General features: G+C 43.7%; 1 protein-coding gene across 1 annotated transcript in view; it reads right to left on the bottom strand.

The window, feature by feature from the left end:
* HTRA4 (HtrA serine peptidase 4) overlaps positions 1-25405 on the bottom strand; it is a 106282-nt gene that overhangs the window by 10351 nt on the left and 70526 nt on the right. Inside the window, exons 6-8 of the mRNA XM_089661301.1 lie at positions 11587-11701; positions 9189-9246; positions 6878-6973 (exon numbers count right to left, since the gene is read on the bottom strand). Coding sequence (XP_089517427.1) covers positions 6878-6973; positions 9189-9246; positions 11587-11701 — 269 coding nt within the window. The remainder of the gene's footprint in view (positions 1-6877; positions 6974-9188; positions 9247-11586; positions 11702-25405) is intronic.

Here is a 25405-nt window from a genome sequence, read left to right as displayed (position 1 = left end):
ACAGCGTTGCGGCTGCATATGCAGCGTCGCCATTTGGTGGCCTGGGAAAACCGTGATAAAGATACGGCGGTTCTGCCCGCCCCAGCCCCCGCTCCATCACCCGCTCCGTTACTTGCTCCGTCACCCGACGTCAATCGCCCTCTATCAGCCAGTCAAGGCTCCAACACCTCTGCTGAGGGGAGTTGTCGCTCGTTGCCATCTTCCGCTCGTTCAGATGCTCCTTCTCCTGCTACTCCTCTTCACGGATTCCGTCAGCAGTCTTTCTTGGAATCCGTTTCCAAGAGACAACAGTTTGCGAGCACGCACCCGACGGTGCAAAAGCTGAACGTCCTCCTGTCCAAGTTGCTGGTGCTGCAGTCCCTCCCTTTCCAAGTGGTGGACTCAGCACCTTTCCGAGAAATGATGGCTTGTGCCGCGCCGCGGTGGAGAGTGCCAAGCCGTCATTTCTTTGCCAAAAAGGCAGTGCCAACCCTGCATTCACATGTAGAAGAGATGGTGGGCCAGTCTTTGAGCATGTCGGTCTCTGCCAAAGTGCACGGCAGCGCCGACGTGTGGAGCTGTAACTACGGTCAGGGACAGTACATGTCATTTACGGCCCACTGGGTGAACGTGGTGCCGTCACAGCGGCACCAGCAACTTGGACAGGTCACGCCGCTTTTGCCTCCACGTTTGCACGTCCTTGGTCCACAAAAGATGTCCGCCTCTACCACCTCTTCTTCCTTCGTGTCCTCAGCCGCCACCCCCGTGCCAAGTCCCATTACCCGACCGGCATATCACATGTGCAGGGCGCAACGGTGTCACGCTGTGCTGCACCTGGTATGCCTTGGCGAACGTAGTCACACAGGGGAGGAACTTCTCAGTGTAATGAACAGAGAAATCGACAGATGGCTGTCTCCGCGCAAACTCAAAATCGGAACCATGTTGACCGACAACGGAAAGAACATGGTGTCTGCTCTGCGTCAAGGAAGGTTGTGCCATGCGCCATGCATGGCTCACGTGTTCAATCTGGTTGTCAAGCGGTTCCTAAAATCCACCATCCCACTGCAAGACATCCTTAAAATGTCACGTAAACTTTGCATGCATTTCAGCCATTCCTACACCGCAAAGCACACCCTCCTTGAGCTGCAGCGGCAGAATGGAATTCCACAGCATCGCCTGATCTGCGACGTTGCAACAAGGTGGAATTCAACCCTACACATGTTAGACCGCCTTTACGAACAGCGAAAGGCCATCACCGATTTCCTGATGTTACAAGCGGATAAAGGTACTCCCCTGTGTAACTTCGATGTCAGCCATTGGCAGCTCATGCGTGACACCTGCCGCTTGCTCAGGCCCTTTGAGGAGGCCACGCTATTCGTGAGTCGGCAGGACTATGGGATGAACGACGTCATTCCTCTGTTGCACATCCTGGAACAAATGCTGTTAACAATGGCTGGTCAGGGTGCGGTAGACGTGGCGCACAGATCTCAACGCCACATGACCCCTGTGGGGGCAGGACAGGAAGAAGAGGAGGAGGTAGAGGAGGACATTTGTGCTCAGGAATTATTGAGTGAAATGGGTGGTTTTTCCACTCAGCGGACAGGAGTGGAGGAGCAGGAGCATCTGGTAGAGGAGGAGGAGGAGGAGACAGAGGACCCAGACGCACCGTGGCAGTATGCTGTGGAGATGGGAGTCCCTCGCATTCCTTGGCACAAATGGCCCATAGCATGCTCACTTGCTTGCGTACCGACAGCCGAATAATAACCATCAGACAGAGGGATGACTTTTGGCTGTCCACCTTGTTGGACCCTCGCTACCGTTCAAAAATGGTGGCCTTTTTCACACCTGCTGAGAGGGAGGCCAAAATAAAGTACTATAAAAACCACCTATGTAGTCAGTTGGTCTCTGCCTTTCTGCGCCAACGTCCATCCTCAGACACTGTGGGCCCTGTGCGCTCGCGTTCCGCTGCCATGGCAGCAGGGGAGGGGTGGGGTGGTAGGAGCAGTGGTAGCTCCACCAGCAGCGGCTGCCTCAGTCTGCAGTCGATGATGAGTAGCTTTCTTCACCAGCGCAGTGAGGAAACTACTAACCAGCCGCAGCAGCAGCAGCATCAGGTGGACCTGGAGCAGGACCTCAAACAACAGGCTTGGGCCTACTTGGACAGCACCCTGCCAACCGAGGTAGACAATCCCCTTGACTACTGGGCAACGAAACTTGACCTTTGGCCCCAACTAGCTGAATTTGCCCTTGAAAGGCTGTCATGCCCGGCCAGTAGCGTGGCATCGGAGCGCGTGTTTAGTGCGGCAGGAGGTATTGTAACTCCGCGGAGGACACGACTGTCCACCCAAAGTGTGGAGAGACTCACGTTTGTGAAAATGAATCAGGCGTGGATTAGTCTGGATTTCAAACCACCAGTTCCTGACACAACTGACTAAATCCGCCATGAATCATGCCCCTGCCATGTGCCACTTTCAGGTCTACTCACACTGCTGGTGTGTTCCATTTTTTGTCATAGGGTGCTGGCAGATTACGCGCCTCCCATAGCTGCTGCCAGGCCCCTAATCTGCCATGGGCCCCTGTACCGCCTCCTCATGCTGCTGCCAGGTCCACAGTGTCTCATGCCATGTGCCACTTTCAGGTCTCCTCACACTGCTGGTGTGTTCAATTTTTTGACATAGGGTGCTGGCAGATTACGGGCCTCCCATAGCTGCTGCCAGGCCCCTAATCTGCCATGGGCCCCTATACCGCCTCCTCATGCTGCTGCCAAGTCCAGAGTCTCTCATGGGTCCCTGTACGGCCTCCCATTGCTGCTGTCTCCATCGCCACACTCTGCCATGTGCCACTTTCAGGTCTCCTCACACACTGCTGGTGTGTTCAATTTTTTGACATAGGGTGCTGGCAGATTACGGGCCTCCCATAGCTGCTGCCAGGCCCCTAATCTGCCATGGGCCCCTATACCGCCTCCTCATGCTGCTGCCAAGTCCAGAGTCTGTCATGGGTCCCTGTACAGCCTCCCATTGCTGCTGTCTCCATCGCCACACTCTGCCATGTGCCACTTTCAGGTCTCCTCACACACTGCTGGTGTGTTCCATTTTTTGTCATAGGGTGCTGGCAGATTACGGGCCTCCCATTGCTGCTGCCAGGCCCGTAATCTGCCATGGGCCCCTGTACCGCCTCTTCATGCTGCTGCCAGGTCCAGAGTGTGTCATGGGTCCCTGTACGGCCTCCCATTGCTGCTGTCTCCATCGCCACACTCTGCCATGTGCCACTTTCAGATCTCCTCACACTGCTGGTGTGTTACATTTTTTGTCATAGGGTGCTGGCAGATTACGGGCCTCCCATTGCTGCTGCCAGGCCCGTAATCTGCCATGGGCCCCCGTACCGACTCCTCATGCTGTGACGTTGCAACAAGGTGGAATTCAACCCTACATATGTTAGACCGCCTTTACGAACAGCAAAAGGCCATCACAGATTTCCTAATGTTAAAAGCGGATAAAGGTACTCCCTGTGTAACTTAGATGTCAGCCATTGGCAGCTCATGCGTGACACCTGCGCTTGCTCAGGCCCTTTGAGGAGGCCACGCTATTCGTGAGTCGGCAGGACTATGGGATGAACGACGTCATTCCTCTGTTGCACATCCTGGAACAAATGCTGTTAACAATGGCTGGTCAGGGTGCGGTAGACGTGGCGCACAGATCTCAACGCCACATGACCCCTGTGGGGGCAGGACAGGAAGAAGAGGAGGAGGTAGAGGAGGACATTGGTGCTCAGGAATTATTGAGTGAAATGGGTGGTTTTTCCACTCAGCGGACAGGAGTGGAGGAGCAGGAGCATCTGGTAGAGGAGGAGGAAGAGGAGACAGAGGACCCAGACGCACCGTGGCAGTATGCTGTGGAGATGGAGGCAGGGAGTCCCTCGCATTCCTTGGCACAAATGGCCCATAGCATGCTCGCTTGCTTGCGTACCGACAGCCGAATAATAACCATCAGACAGAGGGATGACTTTTGGCTGTCCACCTTGTTGGACCCTCGCTACCGTTCAAAAATGGTGGCCTTTTTCACACCTGCTGAGAGGGAGGCCAAAATAACGTACTATAAAAACCACCTATGTAGTCAGCTGGTCTCTGCCTGTCTGCGCCAACGTCCATCCTCAGACACTGTGGGCCCTGTGCGCTCGCGTTCCGCTGCCATGGCAGCAGGGGAGGGGTGGGGTGGTAGGAGCAGTGGCAGCTCCACCAGCAGCAGCTGCCTCAGTCTGCAGTCGATGATGAGTAGCTTTCTTCACCAGCGCAGTGAGGAAACTACTAACCAGCCGCAGCAGCAGCAGCATCAGGTGGACCTGGAGCAGGACCTCAAACAACAGGCTTAGGCCTACTTGGACAGCACCCTGCCAACCGAGGTAGACAATCCCCTTGACTACTGGGCAACGAAACTTGACCTTTGGCCCCAACTAGCTGAATTTGCCCTTGAAAGGCTGTCATGCCCGGCCAGTAGCGTGGCATCGGAGCGCGTGTTTAGTGCGGCAGGAGGTATTGTAACTCCGCGGAGGACACGACTGTCCACCCAAAGTGTGGAGAGACTCACGTTTGTGAAAATGAATCAGGCGTGGATTAGTCTGGATTTCAAACCACCAGTTCCTGACACAACTGACTAAATCCGCCATGAATCATGCCCCAAACATGTGCCACTTTCAGGTCTCCTCACACTGCTGGTGTGTTCCATTTTTTGTCATAGGGTGCTGGCAGATTACGGGCCTCCCATAGCTGCTGCCAGGCCCCTAATCTGCCATGGGCCCCTATACCGCCTCCTCATGCTGCTGCCAAGTCCAGAGTCTCTCATGGGTCCCTGTACGGCCTCCCATTGTTGCTGTCTCCATCGCCACACTCTGCCATGTGCCACTTTCAGGTCTCCTCACACTGCTGGTGTGTTCCATTTTTTGTCATAGGGTGCTGGCAGATTACGGGCCTCCCATAGCTGCTGCCAGGCCCCTAATCTGCCATGGGCCCCCGTACCGACTCCTCATGCTGCTGCCAGGCCCGTAATCTGTCATGGGCCCCTGTACCGCCTCCTCATGCTGCTGCCAGGTCCAGAGTGTGTCATGGGTCCCTGTACGGCCTCCCATTGCTGCTGTCTCCATCGCCACACTCTGCCATGTGCCACTTTCAGGTCTCCTCACACTGCTGGTGGTTTCCATTTTTGTCATAGGGTGCTGTATGGCCTCCCATTGCTGCTGCCTCCACCGCCACACTGTGGCTCCACACTCTGGTTTTGGCCCCGTGACTGCCCAAATGAGTGAAGTGTGCGGTGATTCTAAGATCGACGGCACTCATCTGCATGTCATACTGACTGTCAGTATTATTTCTCTTCCCCAGCAGACTCCAAGGGCATTTAAATTAAAGGTACAGTGTTCTGCACTAATATAAAGGCTCTCTGAAGCCTAGAAAAACCCTTTTATAAGTTAAATTCGCAGCGAATATATTCGACTCGAATCGAAATTTTTCCACGAATTCGCCGAATCAGTCGAATCGAATTTTTGAATACTTCGCTCATCTCTAATTCTAATTAAGTAAACTCTGCACTTGTACTCATATCTGAAAGCTCATTCATATCATTATAACCTGAGCTCTGTGAGATCCACTGTGGACAGATTTTCACAGGCCATCTAACAGGTCCTATAGTAAGGTGGTTGGATTGTGACACCTAAAACCTGTTCTGTGTTGCCAACCACGTTCAATCTTCCAGGTTTGAAGTAGGTTTGAATCTGAATGGTGGCTATAAGCAGCTTCTCACTGCTGGAATATTTTTCACATTGGGCTTGCTGTTTGTAAGAGGCAGCAAGAAGCCTTCAGTGAATGTTCCAGCACCACAAGCAAGTTCTTTGCAGGATCACCAGAATACTAACAAACAAGTAAGGGGAACTGCTGTGCTCCAGAAATGCCTGGAATAAAGTGGTAGCAAACACTGTTTGGTGACTTATAAAAAAAGCTTACCTGTAGGCACAAGGAATATTTCCTAAACGTGCACCATTTAGGAGATATTAACTATTTCTGCAGCGTCACTGCGATCATGGCTTCTGTGCACATGCGTGGGAGTAACATCATCACGGCTTGGCCATTCAAATGGCCAGAGCCTGTGAACCTGGAAGAAAGACCAGATGAAGATGGAAGCCCTGTCAGCAGAGACAGCATGCCACTGGAGGGCTTCATTTTAAGGCAAGTCTTTCATAATGTGCTAGTATGCTGTGCATGCTAGAACATTAAGGCCATTGACGTGCCTAGGGGGAACCCCAGGATGTGGGCACCCCGATCATCTACTAGCACTGCCTGTCTGACCATTGAAAAGTGCAACAATAAATGGCAGCCAGCCAGCATCCAAAAGTACCAGTACCCCGTGTGGACTGCACCTCCACTGGTCAGACACTGGTGTAGACAATGGCCCTCACCACCAGAGAAATCAATGTTTCTCTGCTGGGGCTCCACCTATCAGGTAGGGCAGCCCCCAAGCAGAAGGGAGGGTCAGTAAGGGATGGAACGGGTGAGCGTGGACTTTCAGCTATGGGCGGCTACCTCCCATGCCCCCCCAACACATAACGACACTGCACCCAGGGCAGCTGCCCCCCAGCCCCTCCAATCCCTGCCTGTATGTCATTGTCTTACTTTCCTTGCTCAGTTTTCACTGGAGTGTATCTGTTCAATGATGTGTGAGTTCAGTTTTCTGCCAGAGACAGGAAGGCTAGACTTAGAGTACATGAGTGTTTGAGATGTTTACTATCCATTTATTGACTTGTATAAATGCAGTGTACATTGACCTTTACTGATCTCAAAAGGCCATGTACACTAGCTTTACATATACGCAGAATGGACACTGTGACAATTGGCCTCCTGTATCTGCCTCCTTACCTGGAAGCCGCAGTTCCCGGGATGACCTCAAACACATACACTCCTGAGTTGACATCAGGAAAATCTTTATCTCGCATTTTAAGTTCATGGATCAGACTGGAAAACAATGTAAACATTATACAGTTATTGTACTGTCTATTAGCAGCTTATAGTGTTGTGGGTTTAAATAGAAGAAAAAACTTTTAATCTCACAGATTTTTTCTGTTTGTTGGAACACCTTACCCAAAACGTTTCACTTGCTGGTTTCTTATCTTACTGCGTAACTTCAAAGGTGAGATAAACCCAGTGAATTTCCCAGTTCCATCTCACTTCCATGTCAATTACAGAGCCAAATAATGTTGTTATTCTTCCACCATGGATCCAAATTGAAGAATTAGCAAACTATTAGATAATGCAGCCATAAAGCGTAACTGCGGGGAAATCTAACCCTGATATATACAAAACACTCATCCAAGGAGCAGGGCCCTCCTAACCCTCTTGTATTGAATGGTATCATTGCTGTATTGTCTCCCTTTATATTGTAAAGCACTGAGCAAACTGTTGGCGCTATATAAATCCTGGATAATAATAATAATAATAAGTGGTTGAACTAACCAATGCCCACATGAAAAAAAAATGTGCTTTTCAAAGGTAAATGAATAATAGGTAATTAATAATATTAAATGAATACGTAAATATTAAATAAATAAAATAAATAAACAAATAAAATTAATCATAAATAAGAAATACATTAAATAATATGTAATAATAATTAAATAATAATTAACCCCTAAACCTAAAAAATAATAATAATAATTAAAAAAAAAACAAATTAAAAACCCTAGCCCTAACAATAAATAAATAAATAATAAGAAGACAATAAACAAAATAATCACCCCTAATTCCCAACCCTAACACCTAACCCTACACGTAGCCCCTAACCCTAATCCTATCCCCTAACCCTAACCCCTAACTCTAACCCTAAACCCGAGCCCAACACCTAACCTCAACTCTAATCCTTTACTCTAAAAAAAAAAAAAATAACAATAATAAAAAATAAAATAAAAGCTGATGGAAAAGCTAAAAAGTGAAAAACCTAGCAACAAATGATGAAACTGATCCCAGATGGCAAATAAACCTATTGGTTTATATTATGCATGGTCAAATGAACTATTGCCCAAATCATAATAAATTTCTCAGAAGTAAAAAATAGACTAAATATACTACAGGATACACTTACAACATTTCATTACTATGCTCATTTTCAGAAAATGTTGTGATAGATACACACCTCTTTAAAATTGTTATGCAAGAAATGTTAATAAAAATAGTCAACTTGATTTTATATGTCCCCAGTTGTATGCTAAATAAATTTGCCTTCATGCTCTTGTCTTGGAGACTCTTCTTCAACAACAACTGTTTTACACAAGAAGTGCAGCTAATTGTTTTTTGAGGGGATTGTTGTGGTTTCAAGTTGAATATATACATAAATAAAGACTTTGCACCATGCTGCCTTAAAAATGAATTCACTCTGATCTGTGCAGATGCTGAATCCATTTCCATCAGCCATCTCCTAACCATGACCCCAGGGAAATCTTCAGAGTTTTGTCCACCACCCCGGGGAGATCTTCAGAGTTTTGTCCATTAGCCACCCCCTACTCACCACCCAAGAAGATCTTCAGAGTTTTGTCATCGAGCCACCACCCCAGGGAGATCCTCAGAGTTATGTCCATCAGCCATTTCCTACCCACCATCTAGAAGACCTTCAGAGTTTTATCCACAAGCCACAACCTCAGGGACATCTTCAGAGTTTTATCCATTATCCATCCCCTCCTTACTGCCCCAGAGAGATCCTCACAATTTTTTTTAGTTAGTCACCATCTACCCACCAGCCCTGGTAGATTCTTAGCGTCTTTGTCCATCAGTCACCTCCTCCACACCACCCCAGAGAGACCCTCAGAGTTTTGTCCATTAGCCACCCCCCGCTCAACACCACAATGAGAACTACAGAGTTTTTTTCATTAGCCAACCCTTAACCACTTGCCCTATGGAGATCTTCAGGATTCTGTCCATTAGCTGACCCTTACACGTCACCTCAGGAAGATCTTCAGATTTGTCTTGACATTTGTCCTTTTCATAAGCGTTGCATTAGTTGACTGCACTGCTATATGTTAGCCATGTGGACAACAGGTGGAGAGAAGCAAAAATGTGCATCCAGAATAGAAACAGCTGACATCTGATTGTTTGTGCTGTAACTGTGCAATTGTCCCCAGAATCTAATGTAGCAATTATCCACGGAATTAGGAACACTGAAAACGAGTGCAATGCCTACCTTGCTGACAGTTGTAACATCCTCACTCCCATGTATTTCTTTTTTGGAAGGGACTTTCCTGTACAACCAAAAGAAATATGATAAGTAATAATAAAAAAATCCTTAGGAATGCACTGCAAATGATGTGTCCTTGCTTTATACAGTGCCTGTTAAACCAGACCTCTAGTGATATTTGTATATAAATAATATATATGTTTTCGGCCCATGGACCCGAGCAGACTGTAGTGGCAGTATTAACTTATAGGGTTAATAACATTGATCTCTACTAGCTTCATGTAACATGTCCTTAGTCTCTAACCACACCTATAACACATCCACAGTCTCTGACCATCAGTTCCTCTGGTATGTCTGCAGTCTCTGACAGTCCTCTCTAGCAGCACTCTAATCCCAACTCAGGGGTATCCAAACCTTCTAAACAGTTTAATGCCCTTCAGACTTTAGGAGGGTTAGACTGTGGCCAGTGGGACTAAACAAAATACATAGCATGTGTGGTCAGTAGGAGGAAGAATAGTGCCCTATCACTTGTATTAGTAGGAGGATTCATGCCTATTTGTTGGTATCAATGGGGTGCCCCATTATTGGTATGATTGGGAGAAATAGTGGATTATTTTTGGTGTCAGTGGGAGAAATAGTGAATTATTTTTGGTGTCAGTGGGAGAAATAGTGGATTGAGAGATAAAAGGTTAATACGAGCGCTATCTGAGAAATGAGGGATAGCTGCTAGGATACCAAATAGGCAACCAAACAAAACCTTCCAAATGACATACAAATATAAGGTGTAGCTCTAAGTGAAAAACAAATAAATAGATAATATACAGCAAAAACCATAAATTAAATGGTGATAGATAAATCCGTATAAAGTGCAATATCACATGTCACCAATGGTGACTAATAATAAAAAAAATGTCCCAAGATGTATAAAGCCCACATGAGGATCTGATGTGATCCTTAAATAGGTGCGTGGAGGACTTGATCCGAGGTGGCAGATAAGAGGTAAATAAATAGATTGCGCACACACCAGAAATGCGTAACTAATACGCCTTTTGAGATATGCCTGTCTCACCAGGTATAAATCAGGTCATCTGCATCCTCATAACGGTCAGGATCCTGTACACCTTCTGGTCACATCTAGGATAGGGTGCTCAGATACGTATCACCTTCAAGGGTTCCCTATGGTGCAGGTTCTGCGGATGGAGGCTTTTCAAGCTGTTTTGGTCCCAGCCGTCCAGTCAGGAGAAGCATACAGTCAAGCTTTGCAAAAAGTTGACTGCTGGTTTCCGACTATTGGACGTCAATTAATCGTCCCCTTTTTTTCATTGAACCAGAAGGTGTACAGGATCCTGACCGTTACGAGGATGCAGATGACTGATTTATACCTGGTGAGACAGGCATATCTCAAAGGCGTATTATTTACTCACTTCTGGTAAGTGTGCAATCTATTTATTTACCTCTTATCATCTGCCACCTCGGTTCAAGTCCTCCACGCACCTATTTAAGGATCACATCAGATCCTCACGTGGGCTTTATACATCTTGGGACATTTTATTTATTATTAGTCACCATTGGTGGCATGAGAAATAGTAGATTATTGTTGGTGTCAGTGGGAGAAATAGTGCCCCATCCTTGGTTTCAGCGGGAGAAATATTGTCCCATTGTTAGTATCAGTGGAAGTAATAGTGCCCCACTGTTGTTGTCAGTGGGAGGAATAATGGCCTACTGTTGGGGTATGCTAAAGGAATGGTGTCTCATGGTCAGTAGGGTGAGGAATACTGACCAATTACTTTTATTAGTGGGAGGAATACTGCCCTTTGTTAGTGTCAGTGGGGTACCCCATTGTTAGTATGGGTGTGCTAAAGGAATGGTGTCTCATTGTTAGTGTCAGTGGGAGGAATAGTGCCTTGTACCAGCAGTATGAATAGTGCTCCAAGGGCTGGATATATACAAGCAAAGGGCCACATCCAGCCCACGGGCCGCATTTTGGAAACCACTGTCCTAAGTCAACTTTAGGAGCAATCAAGTGGATCCAGCTCTTGTATGTCACAGTCACATGCACAGTACTCTTACTTTTACAGAACATCACGGCAGACAGCTGTTGTAACAGGGAGAGTAGTCTGGTGTAATACATAACAGAGAAAAACACAGACTGAACTGGCCTCATGAAGCACTCTTCTGTTGTATCAGAGGGCACAGTTGAGGCCCCCGATGTCTGGTACAGTGACAACCACTGCAGTAGACTGATACCGCTTTGTAAGACCTGGACATTTTTAACTCTTTAATTTTTTTTAATAATGATTGCTTTAAGTAAACTATCACCAGTGCAGTATAATGTAGGTTTCCTTATCCATATTCTGTAGGTAAGATTTGAGCTGATACAAAACTATCTGTTAAGTCTCCGTACCTTTAAGCTGACGATCATGTGATTCAGCCAAAAACTGCCGAATGCGATCAGATGGAATGGCAAACGATATCCCTGCTGTGACTTTTAATGTGTTTATTCCTATGACTTCCCCATCCTGTAGATAATTGGAAAAAGAAACAGCAGAAAAGCTTAAAGTGGAGCTCCAGTACCCATAACAATTTTTTTTTTAAAGCTGACCCAGTATTTCTGATAGCCTGCTTGTTGGTTGTAAATAAGTAATAGCCCATATGGAAGAAAAATATATTTTAAAAATACTCTTCCCAAATATATTGCCATATATTTTAAATACTACAATTGTGCCCATATTCAATCTATTAAAAAAAAAAAATGTTTTATATATATATATATATATATATATATATATATATATATATATATATATATATATACACACACACACACACTGCATGCGTTTTTATTACAAAATATATGAAAAAAACCACAAATCTACATTTTTGGAATGCATTTTAAAATATATGTTAAAATGACTTTTTTTATATGTTAAAATAAATCTGAAGAATATATTAAAAAAATATATTTTTAAAAATTTTTCAGATTTCAGATTTTTTTAACATATAAAAAAGTAATTTTAACATATATTTTTACATATATTTGTAAACACATTCCAAAAATGTAGAAAATGTAGATTTGTATATTTAAAGACATACGGTATATTTGAAATATAATTTTAAAAATATTTTTCATATATTTTGTAATAGAAACTCATTTCAACATGCAATATATATATATATATATATATATATATATATATATATATATATATATATATAAATATATTGAATATGGCCAAAATTGTAGTATTTCAAATATATGGCAATATATTTGGGAAGAATATTTTTAAAATATATTTCAAATATATTTTTCTTCCATGTGGGAGTTTTCCTTGATCTCGGAAGCAGGCAGGCGCCATGATGGATGTGGGCATCTGAAGCCCGCAGGTCTATATTTCCGTGAGTAGGTGCTGCTGGCTATCCCAGCGTGCACCTCTCAATCTTGCGCCTGCGCAGTAATAACACTGCTCGCCGCAACTTGTGTACAACAGGTTGCCATAACAATGTCGGCGACGGCGGAAGTTCCCACCCTGTGGTTAAGGCAACCTGTCCATTTCCGGTTATGAGTTCACACGATATTTAGCAACTAGGAATCCCAAGGACTCCTGGGATACAGGACCCGACATCCCAGGAGACATTCCAAATCGCCTAAACACGTCATCGCCTAGGGGGCCGGGACCGGAAGTGCAGTATTTCCACATTATTTACAGGTATTTAGAAACATAAAAATTATATATGAGTATCCTAATTGGAAAATACACCACAGGAACAGTATTAACAGAGTAACATGAAAAAAAAGGGTGGAACTCCGCTTTAAATTGCATCTAAACTCCACAACAAAAATGTGATAAATTGCAGAACCTTAGATATGGTGGCTGAATTAGATTATTTTTTTTCTCTGTTATTTTCACCTTTTTTTCTGCCAGTAACACACTTCCTGTCTTAGGGTGACATCTCTCACACACTATCAGGGCCCCAATAAAGCCAACCTGACAGGGCCCCCCTCAAGAAAAACAGTTTACTATGCTTCAGTTATGATTGAACACAGTGAGTGATCAATACCAAACACTCATTGTGTTCATTCAGGAAAGAAAGGGGCTGGTAAAAGTGACACATTTACAGGACCCTTTTCTACTCTCCATCCTGAAGGATCCTATTGTGTGCTTGCAGCTGCCGGCGGGAGGGAGAAGAGGAAAGCCGGAAGTACTGTGGGGGCACACAGGAGGGGCCTGGGCAGCAGGAGGAACCTATGGTGCACAGGAGGGTGATGGGTGCCCCCGAAGAGCAATTACTTGAACCGATCCCCTGTGTGGCCCTCTCTGCAGCAGCTGAAAGTTGGCGGGAGGTTGAAGAGAAGAAGAAAGCTTTCACCTGCTGCAGATAGAGCCATACAGAGAATCAGTTCCAATAATTGACCCCCACCATGCCAATCACCCTCCCTGTCCACATCACATTCACCCAGCTGCCTGGGCCCTGTACAGGAGGAGTGGTGGTAGCCCCTTATCCATGGCCCTGCACACTATACTATATCTATGGAAGACCAGTGTTGTCACCCTATGACAGGACTATAGAACACCTTAAACAAGTGTATACTGTATTTTAAATATTTTAAAGGGGTACAACCATGGGCACTCTACCTGTAACATGCCCAGATCACTTGTTCTGCCTTCAGGAGGTAAATTCATTATGCAATATTAAATTCAGCCACTAGGTGGAGCCCCCAATAAATGTGATGTTTTAAAGAAACTGTAGACTGTTTGGAAAAGAGCAAAGAGTTAATAAAAATTCCTATCATTCTGAGAAAAAGAGACAGATGGATCCTGGGAGCTCAGACTCCATCTTAGAAACTGAAAGAGAAGGAACCAGCCATTGGGGTACATGCTGTGGTCTAAACCTACATCCCCTACAGGCAGTATCGCTGGTGAGCATGGACTTATCGCCATCCGCAGCTTAATCATTTCATTGTGGTTGTATATTTCATATACTGATTATATGTACTTCTTTGTTTTTCCTATGAATTTCACCCACCCTGTTATTTTAATATAGCTTCAATATTACATTCAGTCTGGCTTAAGAATAGGAGGGTTTAGCTGCATGTCGAGTTGCACACATTGGAAACGTGTAGTGAGGACAGAACAGCACTAAACATAATTTTCATATAATTCTCTAGATATGGAACATTTTTGGCCTTATTCAGTACAAAAACACAAGTAAAGAGCTAAGTACAGAGTGGCAATCAGATTACAGATTGTAATAAATTCAACTGCAGTGTAGTATTGGGAGTATTGGGAAGAGCTAAGAGCACTGGCGGGGGACCCAAGAAGAAGAGGATTGGGGCTGCTCTGTGCAAAACCATTGCACAGAGCAGATAAATATACCATGCTTGTTATTTTTTTTTTTTTAAATTAAGCTTTAACATCTCTTTAACACTTAAAACTTATTTGAGAAGTTTGAGTTTTATCTACATCTCCCAGCTCTGTTCTGAAATCCTAACAAGTGCAATCTGTCCTACTTGGTGGGGCCATTCATCATCAAGCCATGACTTGTTTGTCTAGCTCACTCCCAGTCTTGTGCTATAAGGAACCCACTACTCACTTAGACTATCAAACTGTGTGCAAGAGTATCTGTTTAATAAGCACACCAACATCTTCAAGGGCCCCATCAGCCGGCAGAAGATTGGTGCTATAATAAGTCTGTACAGTATATAGTTTACTTGCTCTTAGAACAGCCCTTCCAGTCCTGAATATGTTGACATCTGCTACAGGCTTAAGCCTAGCTCCCTTACTCCAAGTGCTCACGGGCAACCCAGTCTCTAAGTTTATTGTTACAATTCTTTGGTTGCCTGTTGCTGCACATAAGGTGGGGAAAACTACAGTTATGCTGGTTGTGTCAAAATTTCTATGCACAACATCAGTGTACTGTTTATGTCATTATATCTTGCACTGTTGTATTCTGCATTGTTACATTTTGTCTTATCAGCTTCTCAAGAGACAATATACACAATCCTTTACTAGAGAGCCCATTCAGTTTAAAATAGAAATAAAAGGCAAAACATTTGTGTATAGATATAAAAGACATTATTAATACTTTCCCCCCTTTTATTTTATAAGTGATGACATAACCTCTGTTCTCAGCTGCTTAAGAACTGAGGGAGAAGAAACAAGAGTACACTGAGCTTCCCAGTGAAAGGCTGTGCAGGGGGGTGTCAAGACAAGTCTGATCATTGGAGGAGAGCAGTCTCAGTTCCCAGCACAACTAGAGAACTGACCACAGTGTGTTCTCCTGACTAGTATGGTCAGTTTTTCATAGGAAGAGGGCAGGCAAGAACACTAGGGATTGCACATGAAGGAATCAATACAGAGAGAACAGGATACTTTTTTCATACAAGTAAATGATACAGCAGGCACATATTGGGAATATGAAATGATGGGTTTACATACTCTTTAATTTCAGGGTGACCCAAAATTGCTAACTCATAGTATCTAGATTGATGTAACCTGAGGTGTCAGAGGGAGGGCAGGGTACTTACACAAGTCAAAAGTAAGAAGAGAAGATCTACTAGAAGCTCCTGTGGGGGTAGCACTGCAAGTAGTAGATGTGCACCGGCAATAGGATATAGGTGCTTCTAAAGGAAGCTGCCAGGACTAGAAGTCAGCAGCAGAAGAGCCGTGCATACTACAATGTATACTACAAGTGAGACTAGGTTGCACAGAATATCTTGATTCATAACAATTGTTGTAAAGTGGCTCCAACTCCAGTTCTTACAAATTACACGCAACCTGTTATAGGCAATACATTTGAAGGTCTTTGTCTAGTAAAATTTCTAAAGACTCCAGTCTTCTATACTTAATTTCTTTATCTCTAATGTAGCATGCCAAACTAATTAAACGGATTATTGGAATTCTGATGATAGACACACCCTAGCATTAGCATGTAAAGGGGAACTTGACTGGATACAAGACTGGAAATTGACATGTGACTGCCTAAAACCTCCCAACTTACATTAATTTTTACAAATTTTAGCAAGTGTGTAGACAGAACCTAGGAAAATATCCCCAATTTGGACAAAACCACCACACATGGTTACAGACAGTTTCATCAATACACTGATGAGAAGAAATAAATAGAACAGTGGTAACAATACTCAGCTCAGCATGCACTGTTCCACAATTAGTACAAGAGCAGTGCTTTTGCTGGAGGGGTGGTGATTTTGTACCAGTTGACTGGGGCCGCAGCTCGCTGCTTCACATGGCTGTCAATCTTCTCTGTCCTAGGTACTGGAATGCACTGCAAGAGGAAGAGATCCCTGACTGTCCCTAACTCTCCAGAACTTCTGTTTTCTTCATCCTGACCCTAGCCAGAAGAGCGCTATCCCTATCCTTACATACTCCAGGCTTGCATGGCCACTCTCTTTACCAGATCTTCTGTCAAGATGGCAACGAGAGGTCTCGTGGGATTTTAGCATCCAATTAGACACCCATCCTCCCTAGGACAGCTGCTGGAGCCCACAAGAGGAGACAATTTCCACTATGGAGCCCCTCTCCACCTAGAGAAGCAGCACAATGCCAGCTACATACTGGAGGTATTTGCAGCCTGCTCTTGCCTACAACTGTACTGGAATGTACATCATCTACAGGACAGAAGTAGGAATCTGCAATAATATTTACCAAAATCATTGGAACATATACAGTTTTTGGGGCAAAACTAAAACTACGGCTTAAAGTGGTAGTAGAGTCTGGGGGGAAAAATGTCCCCCCTGCAAGTTAAGGGCATAATAAGGGCTCTGCAAGTTAAGGGCATGTAAAACAAAGCCCTCTATCGGTGCATTGTTACCACTGACAGGGCTTCCATCTTCAACCGGTCTTTCTTCCAGGTTCGCAGGCTGTGGATGTTTGAACGAGAGAGATAGAGAGAGAGAGTAAAGGAGAAAGTCTGGGTGACTTCATTGTCGAGAAGATGGCAGGTTTACACAACAGACAGCCGCTAACTAACACTACAGTTCACCAGAGTGCCTGCATCCTCCTGCTGTCATCAGTTCAAATAGCTCGGGGCTTGGGAGCGACCACGTACCAGTGTCCCCATAGCAAGTGGTTTGCTATTGGGGCACTGGTCAAAGGGGAAGAGCTAAGAGCACTGGCGGGGGACCCAAGAAGAAGAGGATTAGGGCTGCTCTGTGCGAAACCATTGCTCTGGACGTCACCACTGACAGGGCTTCCATCTTCACCCGGTCTTTCTTCTAGGTTCGCAGGCTCTGGACATTTGAATGGCCCTATGATGTAATTGAATGTAATTTGAATGCCACGATGATGTAATTCCCGTGCATGTGCACTGGAGCAACAGCCGGTGCAAGGGGCTCAGAATGGATGGCATGCTCAGGATAGTGTGCCTTCAGAGTGCAATGCACATGTGCTGGTGACGTCATCAGCTACAATAATAGTGAATATCTCCTATATGATACACATTTAGGAGATATTTCTTGTACTTACAGGTAAGCGTTATTATAGGCTTACCTGTCTGTACCTGTCACCAAGTGGTATCTACTACAGCTTTAACTATACTGAATTAATACACCATTACATTTATTTTTATGAAAGCACCTAGATTTGACTTGGAGTCAGCCTCTTGCAATCCCCTGTACAGCAAAGCTTTGACTGGGGTAGGAAGAAGCAGCACAAAGAGCCAATCAGTTGTACTCCAGTGCTCCTATGCTAACAAGGAATATGCTGATAGGAGATGAGAGTACAGTGTAACAGAAATTAGCTCATCAGTTTGCTGCTTCTCTTTTCAATTTCCCATCACAGGCAGGTACATTTTACTTAACTACAGCAGAGAAAAATCAGGTATCTTGCCCTGCCAGAAAGGGCTATACTGTGTGGCAGAGCTGTGAAAATATCAGGACTGGATGGACAAAAATACATATCCTTTGGCAGGTAAAAAAAGCTCTGTGTATTTTGCAGTTTACCTGGAGTTCAGCTTTAAATGAGAGGTTTGGAAAAAACTACAGAGCCAGGAATAGATTTCCATGGATACAAAAATGTTTTGTCGTACAGAGATTTCCTTAGAAATGAAATCAGGACAGGTTCTGGACATTTGAAGCATCAGCACAAAAATCTTTGCCTGTACTTGTGTCGTAATATGGTAGTTTGTGTTGTAAAGCCGGTTTTGTGAGTGTGTTCAGTTTAATTCTAGAACCAGGAATAGTGAAAACACCTGGGATGGAATGTGCAAGAAGAAACATGCGTTCTAGCAGGCAGTTAATCACTGTCAGTTGTTTGACAGCAAAAGCACAACCACTGTACGAATCAGGGACTATTAATGCAATGAAAGCCGTAATGACTGCTTTGTACCGGCGCCCCAGCGCTCTCACTATATACAGGCCATCAGAGGCTTCTTGCCTCAAGGTACAATATCTGCATGCTTCAAGCTATGATGTAGGTAGGACTGTGTAAGTAGAAAAGATCTGTCATTTCTTGACTTCTCCCTGTTTAGTGCAGCCAAGAAGATGTCGATTCATGGTCACTTTTTGGTTCACTGCCATTGAGACTATCCAAAGATCTGTCATGAAAAGTAGATCTCAAATTTTTCTGAAATAAAGAATTTCATGGGCAGCACAGTGGCTAAATGGTTAGCACTTCCGCCTGGCAGTACTAGGGTCGTTGGTTCGAATCCCAGCCACGGCACCTCCTGCCTGGAGTTTGCATGTTCTCCCTGTGCCTGCGTGGGTTTCCTCTGGGTACTCTGGTTTCCTCCCACACTCCAAAGACATGCTGGTAGGTTAATTGGATACTGTCTAAATTGGCCCTTGTATATGAATGTGAGTTAGGGACCTTAGATTGTACACCCCTTGAGGGTTAGGGACTGATGTAAATATATATGTAAAAGCGCTGTGTAAATTGACGGCGCTATGTAAGTACCTGAAATAAATAAAAACCAGAGCTATTATTGTCAGACAGCCTTTCTAACACAGTTGTTACTGGGACAGGTGTCCCCATTAGAGGTGTGCCCCTCTACTCCTGTTCTGTTGACAGTTTAACATTTGGATTTTCCCTCACTTTTAGTCCTGGTGAAAATGGGAATACAGAGAAAGTGAATCTCCCCAGCAGGACTCAGAGAGCAATAAAAACTTGGCAGGGGTTCTAGCCCCCTCACGGCCCAAACATCTCTCAAAGAAATTCCATTGTCAAGTCAAACAGTGTTTGCAAAATACTTGGTATTCTATAATACAGTGGAAATATAGACTTCCATCATCCAATCATTTGCAAGCAAAAATGCTGTTTTTTTTATTTTCCTTGCATATGATTGGGTATTTTTTGTAAAGTGAAGCTGTACCTCATTTACTAAGCTCTGGAGAAACTGCACTTGCCGAGTGCAACTGCACTTTGCAAAGTGCACAGTCTATTTGCCTTTAGTAAATCAACCCCTATGTGACCTTGCTCATACAGGCTTTTAGCGGAGTTTAGCAGCAGCAGAGTTCAGAAGCAGTTAAATATTCCTTCCTGAACACAGAAGAACCTCACTCAGGAGAGGAACATTTTAGCAAAAAAGCCAAAAACGGCAAAAAGCGGAAAAATGCGCCAGAGTGCTTGGCCGTTTATTTATTTCAATGGCAAGTACTCTGACCAATGAAATGACTAAACGTCCGAGCACTAAATGTGGTACCATGTTCACATGCGTTTCGACATGTTTAGCATTTTCTGCTGCTAGGAGAGTTAACATCTAGGGGCGTTCTAGTTTGCATGCAGCCTACTACTTGAGAGAACAAATGTATTTCTTTAGTGTCTGGCATTGCCAATGCCTTGTCCATGGTACTGAAAGCAATACAATAGTTGTCTTCACTTGGTAATGATTGACTCCAAAATCCAGTTTATGTAAATGGAATTTTCTCTTTTCCGGCTGTGCTTCATCTACACTGCAGTAAGCAGATTTCGGTTTAAAGAGGACTTTTCCCTTTTTAGAATATTTATCTGTGAAATGCAAGTTATGATATTTTATTTTTGCTAAAATGTCTACTACCAGAGTTAACTCTTTCTATTATTATTATTATACAGGGTTTATATAGCGCCAACAGTTTGCTCGGCGCTTTACAATATAACGGGAGACAATACAGCAACAATACAGTTCAATACAAGAGGGATTTGAGGGCCCTGCTCCTTGGAGCTTACAATCTAGGAGGGAGGGGCTAGTCGTACAAAAAGGTAATAACTGTGGGGGATGGACTGGTTGGAAAAGTAGAAGATTCCAGTATTAGCTGAGGGCAGGATAGGCTTCCCTGAAGAGATAGCTTTTCAGAGATCACCTAAAAGTGAGCAGAGTAGGCGATAGTCTGATAAATTGGGGTAGAGAGTTCCAGAGGATGGGGGGAGCTCTGGAGAAGTCCTGGAGACGAGCATGGGAGGAGGAAACAAGGGAGCTAGAGAGTAGGAGGTCTTGCGAGGAGCGGAGAGGACAGTTTGGGTGATATTTAGAGACAAGATTGGTGATGTAGTTTGGGGCAGAGTTATAAATGGCTTTATATGTTATTGTTAATGTTTTGAATTTTATCCGTTGGGCAATGGGAAGCCAGTGGAGGGATTGGCAGAGAGGGGTGGCGGATACGGAATGGATAGTAAGGTGGATGAGTCCGGCAGCAGCATTCATGATAGACTGAAGAGGGGACAGCCTGTGATGAGGTCGGCCAATGAGGAGGGAGTTACAATAATCAAGGTGAGATATAACAAGGGAGTGAATAGGTTGCTTAGTAGTTTCTGAGGTTAGGAACGGGCATATCTTGGAGATGTTGCGGAGGTGAAGTCTACAAGATTTGGACAGTGATTGGATTTGGGGCTGAAAGGACAGATGGGAGTCTAGGATTACACCTAGTACCCTGGCTTGATGTACAGATGCAGATGACAGTCTGTCCTAGAACTTCCAGTTTAGCACGATCCTTCTTGGAGACATATTACATGATAACTTATATAGCTGCAAACAATATTAAAGTCTTACTAAACCCCGGACCCTGCATTCACTATACCTGGTCTCCCACAGTACACAGGACATGGAAATGCAATTATTTTAGTAAATAGAAACCACTAAATACCTGTTCTCATCAACAATTAGAGCAGTCTTGTGACTTCTATCAGTGTTCAGCAGAGCACTGGGTAGCCTCCCTAGCAGTCTGATTATGTCAGTATTTCTGTGCTCAAAGCGGTACATTTTTTTGCATAGAAATATGTATTTTTTTTATTGTAGGCCTGTAATTTTTAGGAATAACTCACTGAAATCTGTCCGAACAAGAGTCTAGTAAACATCCCGGGTATGTTAAAATTTGGAACATGAAATCATAAATTATAATTTAATAAATAATCATACAAAATAATAATATAATAATAATAAATTTAATTCAATAATATAATCAAACCAAAAACACTGAAATTTGAAATATAACGCCAAGTTCGCACATCACCGAGCAAAGTCGCAGAATCGTTTTCAGTGTCTGATGACGAATTTCCCCACAAATCATCACTCAATTCTGCAAGAGGTTCTGATTTACTATCGCTGTTCTCTAGCTGGTCTAAACCCGCTTTTGACCTAAAGGGACGCTTTTTGGACGCCATGGACTTTTCTCAGTTTCCAGGCAGAAAGAACAATAAAAATGCGAGCAGGGCGCAGGACAAAGCACTCGGGACAAAATGTATGTGAAATGGTTTTATACAGTAATGTTTTACTATCAGATTTTAGTGTATTTAGTGAATGTCACTTTTTCACATTTTTAAATTTCCTGCCGGTTCCGTCCCCCGTACGTTCCGACATCACAGGGAACGGAACCCAGAAGACAGATGCCGGCATCGGCCAGGGGACATTGGCGGGGACACTGCAGGATGGACATCGCGGGAGCGCAGGACAAGGTAAGTGAAGAAAAGATCCCGAAGCAACACTGCAGGGTATTCCCGAGTATAGCTCGGGGTTACCGCTTGTGGTGATGAAACTTTACCCCGAGCTACACTCGGGAATACCTCCAGGGAGGTTAAAGCTTATAGGAGGAGTTTTCTCTAGAAGGATGAAGAACCCCTGACCTCTGTCTGGACAGTGCTCATTGGCCCTGTGCTGATCACATGCACTCTCCCAAGAAAAAAAAAAACCCTCTCTAGCAATACACACCAAACTGAGCATGTGCAGTGTCTCCACATGATATGTCTTATCGGGAGATAAGAGGGAGACACTGGAAGAAAGGGAGGATCAGAGGACAGAGGATCAAACTTCCTTTTACACAATGCAGAGGATTAACCCCTTAGGTTCCACAGTGGGTATAACAAGCATGCTTTGCTGCATATATAGAATGATTTTACTGTTATGGATTTAGTAAGACTTTAAACAAACTCCTGAGACATTATAGTACTGAAGCAATGTTACTAATTAAGCTACTCATTATACTGTCTCAGAGGACTACATTTCATTATAAACATGAATGTCATAATTACTAAAATGGATCATAAAACACCTTGCTTGTTAGAAATGTCAAATGCTGCTTATATCAATTTTCTTTTCAATCATTTTTATTGAATAAGTTTTCAAAAGAAATAGGGCAGAATTAAACAATGAACATCAATAAAGAATGTGCCATCATATACACAGATAGAGACACCAAAACAGCAAATTCTGCCACAACAGATGATAGTGAGGTCAAGACATAAATGGCGGCTAATACATAGTCAAGTACATCGCGTCTTGCCAGGACAATGTACATAATACAGAGCAATATAAGAGGAGTAGAAAGAATAAAGAATAGGATAGAGAGGAAAATCAAGATGAGAGTCATTAAAGCACAGAGAGGTAGTGAATCCATGATTTCCAGGTGGCATCAAATTTCTTTGAATTATTGTGTAAGATACAGGTGAGTTTGTCGTTAACCATAATCCAATTGAGTTCCTTTTGAACCACTTCCAGTCCGGACACTTTCACCCCCTTCCTGTCCAGGCCAATTTTCAGCTTTCAGCGCTATCACACTTTGAATGACAATTGCACGGTCGTACAACAATGTACCCATATGAATTTTTTAGCATCTTTTTGAGACAGATAAAGCTTTATTTTGGTGGTATTTATTCACCACTGGGATTTTTTTTTTTTTTGCTATATAAATGAAAAATACAAAAATGTTGAAAAAAAGTGTTTTTCTTATAGAATTTTGCAAATAAATAATATTTCATCATAAATCTTGGCCAAAATGTATTCAGTTATCTTTTTAGTAAAAAAATAATAATCCAAATTAGTTTATAACCATAAATTATAATTTAAAATTTTTTTTTACATTTTTATTTTTTTTTTATATTATTATTTATGTTTTTTGGGGTTTTTTTACATACTGTCACCCTAGCAGTACAGTGTCACCACGGGGACACTGTACTACTTGTGGGGGGTGATGATTTTTTTTTTTTTTTAAACTGATTGCTTTAACACCCGAGCTAAAGGCTGTAAAAGCAATAATTTCTCCTTTTCTCTGGCTGCATTCTTGCAGCCATTGAGAAATACTGTGTGAGCTGTGATTGGTCACAGCTTGTCACATGGTACAAGGCTGTTGTGAATAGCCTTGTACCATGTGACCTCTGTGATCATTCACAGATTTCACACGTAGTAAGCAATGATGTCAGAAGTGACATCTTGCTTACTACTCTGCATGTGATCACTGATTGGCCAATCAGTGATCACATGATCGGAACCTCGCACAGAGGTCCCGTATGATGATCGGTGTTCCACTGTGTCCAGAGGACACAGCGGGCACCGGATTGCGGTGCTGCGCGCTCTCAGGGAGCGCGCACAGTTCAAAATGGCGGGCGCCGTTTATAAACGGCAACCAGCCCCTGGACTGCCATCGTCCGGCCATTTATATACAGCGGCCGGACGGCAAGTGGTTAATATAATCAAGGGGAATGACCGATTGTCGCAAGTGTCTAGCTATAGTAATTCTCGCAGCTAGAAACATATAGGAAATCAATTTCTGGGATGCGTATATCAATTTAGAGTTTAAAATCTGCAGAAACTTTTTCTGTTGAAAACAAATCTACAGTGATATAATTCCACCTTCTGGTAATATTTTTGTTGGTTAAAAGGTACCCATCCCTGTCATTTCAGAGTGTTGGGTGACCAGTAATCCTGTACATAATAGAGCTGCCCTTCTGCGAGGTCACCATGATTACCAGTTTACAGTGTTTTACAGTGCCACAAGGGGATTTTCTCAATTGAACAGAAGACAGATCATTTATATAACATATGATTTGTTATGTGCAAGAAATATGTCAGTACTTAAGAGTTTTTATCCCTTTGCTGCCAGAGTTTGTTTTTTTCACACAAATGTTTAAATGCCCATTTTTGGCCTGAAGATCGTGTACTGTAAACCCCCCAAAATATTACATATTTTCTGAAAACTGAGAATCAATTTTACTAGGAAGCCAACAGTCTGTATAAAAACTTTAAACAAACTCCCAGCCTCTATATAACATCTACAGCGGCAGCAGCAGCAAATAATAAATGCCCATTTGAAGTCCCACATCTTTTTATCCTCTTTATTTCTGTACCCCGTATGTTATGATTTCTTGCACCCACACTCCAGTGTTCTATACTGGCAACTACACCCCAGGTTGCATGTTTCTTCACTGCAGAGTAAGGGCTCATGTACACGGGGCGTTTGGAAGAATCTTCTGCTCGCTGGAAACTGACTGCTGGAAAACGTAGGTTAAAAAACGTCAGTTTAGCCGTGTTTGCATACCGTAACTATGAGCGTTTGTGTTTAGAAGCGTTTTTAAAAGATAACCTCAGGAGACCCTCCCAAATGCCCAGAATGCACTGAAAAATTGTAAATAATTTACTATTTCAGACATTTTGAGAGAAATAGAGAGCAGAAGCAGAGAAAGTAGTATGTGTTGAGATGACCTGTCTTTTCTGGTTGTATTCACTATGGATCCCATCCTGAGCATAAAACCATTTTTTCCACGCGAAACCTGGAATTGACTGCGCTGGTGTACCGGCTCCATTTGAATACACGGAAAACACTTTGCATGCATTTTTGATAAAGAAAAATGGCTCTGGACAGCATCTGGATATGGACCTGTCAAAAAACACGTCAATGTAAACGCTTGAAAACGCAGTTAACTGCGTTTACAAGAATTTGGCGTTTGAAACGCTGGTAAAATCTACTCCTGAACGCAATTTCGGTGCGTTCAAAAAAACCACTGTAAACTCAACTGCCTGTAAAC

Source organism: Staurois parvus, unplaced genomic scaffold (genome assembly GCF_062004578.1).
Source record: "Staurois parvus isolate SC_StPar_1 unplaced genomic scaffold, SC_StPar_1.0 ptg001328l, whole genome shotgun sequence".
Taxonomy (NCBI): Eukaryota; Metazoa; Chordata; class Amphibia; order Anura; family Ranidae; genus Staurois; species Staurois parvus.
The sequence above is the reverse complement of the archived record's forward strand: the minus strand, read 5'-3'. Positions and strand labels throughout refer to the sequence as shown.